The 886-nt window shown below is 47.5% G+C and overlaps 1 protein-coding gene across 4 annotated transcripts in view; it reads left to right on the top strand.

Moving 5' to 3' along the window:
* Positions 1–657, top strand: part of Meaf6 (MYST/Esa1 associated factor 6) — a 22,489-nt gene extending 21,832 nt beyond the window's left edge. For all 4 annotated transcript variants that reach the window (XR_001229041.2, XR_258404.3, XM_005353259.3 and 1 more), the window contains one exon: positions 67–657. Coding sequence is in view for 2 of the 4 variants with exons in the window: in XM_005353259.3 (XP_005353316.1) it covers positions 67–75 (9 nt within the window). In the remaining 2 variants the exon portion in view is untranslated. The remainder of the gene's footprint in view (positions 1–66) is intronic.
* Positions 658–886: the final 229 nt, after the last annotated feature.

Genomic DNA, 886 nt, shown 5'->3' with positions numbered 1-886 from the left:
ACACACACGCACATTTGCTCAAACCAGGCTCTGAGTGTGCCATGACTTGTGTTTCTTTCTCTTTAGGATTATTAGAAGACTTGTTAGCAGCAGCTTCCAGCCGTGGAGCCCTGCTTCCCCTCTGACCTCACAGCGACAAATGTCCCTCACCTGACTGTGTCCATCCGCCTCTGCTCCCCCAGACCCAGTGCCTGTACCTGGCTAGTCCGTCTTAACTGTAGTGACGAGTCCTTTCTATAAGACTGGGTCATTTGCCGTTGTCATCGGTAGTAGCAGTTCAGCGGGAAGAGCTGTCCTTGGTCCCAGTCCCAGAGGGTGGCTAACTGTGCATTTCTCCCTTCTTAGAATGAATGTCTCCCCCCAAACTGGCTGGCACCAGCTCCATCTGTGACCCCCCCCCCAATCGAGAAGTGCACATCTCTGATTTTGTGTTCCGCTGAAAGTAGAGCCCGGGTTCCACTGCAGATGGAGGCTGTAAATATCTGCCACTCTTTCGTTTGGTTTTGTGTTGTATTATTTTTTTATTGTTGTTTTTATCATCTGATTTTCTTTTGGGACATTTTGTGATACCTGTACTTTCCTGATGATGCATCCAATGGTCTGTTTCATGTGGTGTCAATATTCATAACTGAAACTAAAGTGGCTTTCGGAAGTAAATGGGCAGTGTGGCTCTTTGACTTCTGTAGGGGGAAGGTAGAGAGCGTTTAATGGTGGCGTGCTGGAAGCAGTCTCATGTCCGAGGAACAAGAAAGCTGGAAAACGCGATCCTCGTAGAACAGACACTTGGATTCCTTTGTAGAAATAAAATTTCCTTGCCCTCCATCTCTCATGCTTTCCTTCTCAGCCTGAGAGTTTCTTTTCCATCTTTTCACACTCTCTCCCTTCT

The sequence above is a fragment of the Microtus ochrogaster genome, chromosome 10 (assembly GCF_000317375.1).
Source record: "Microtus ochrogaster isolate Prairie Vole_2 chromosome 10, MicOch1.0, whole genome shotgun sequence".
Classification (NCBI taxonomy): domain Eukaryota; kingdom Metazoa; phylum Chordata; class Mammalia; order Rodentia; family Cricetidae; genus Microtus; species Microtus ochrogaster.
This window is presented reverse-complemented; position numbering and strand designations above follow the sequence as displayed.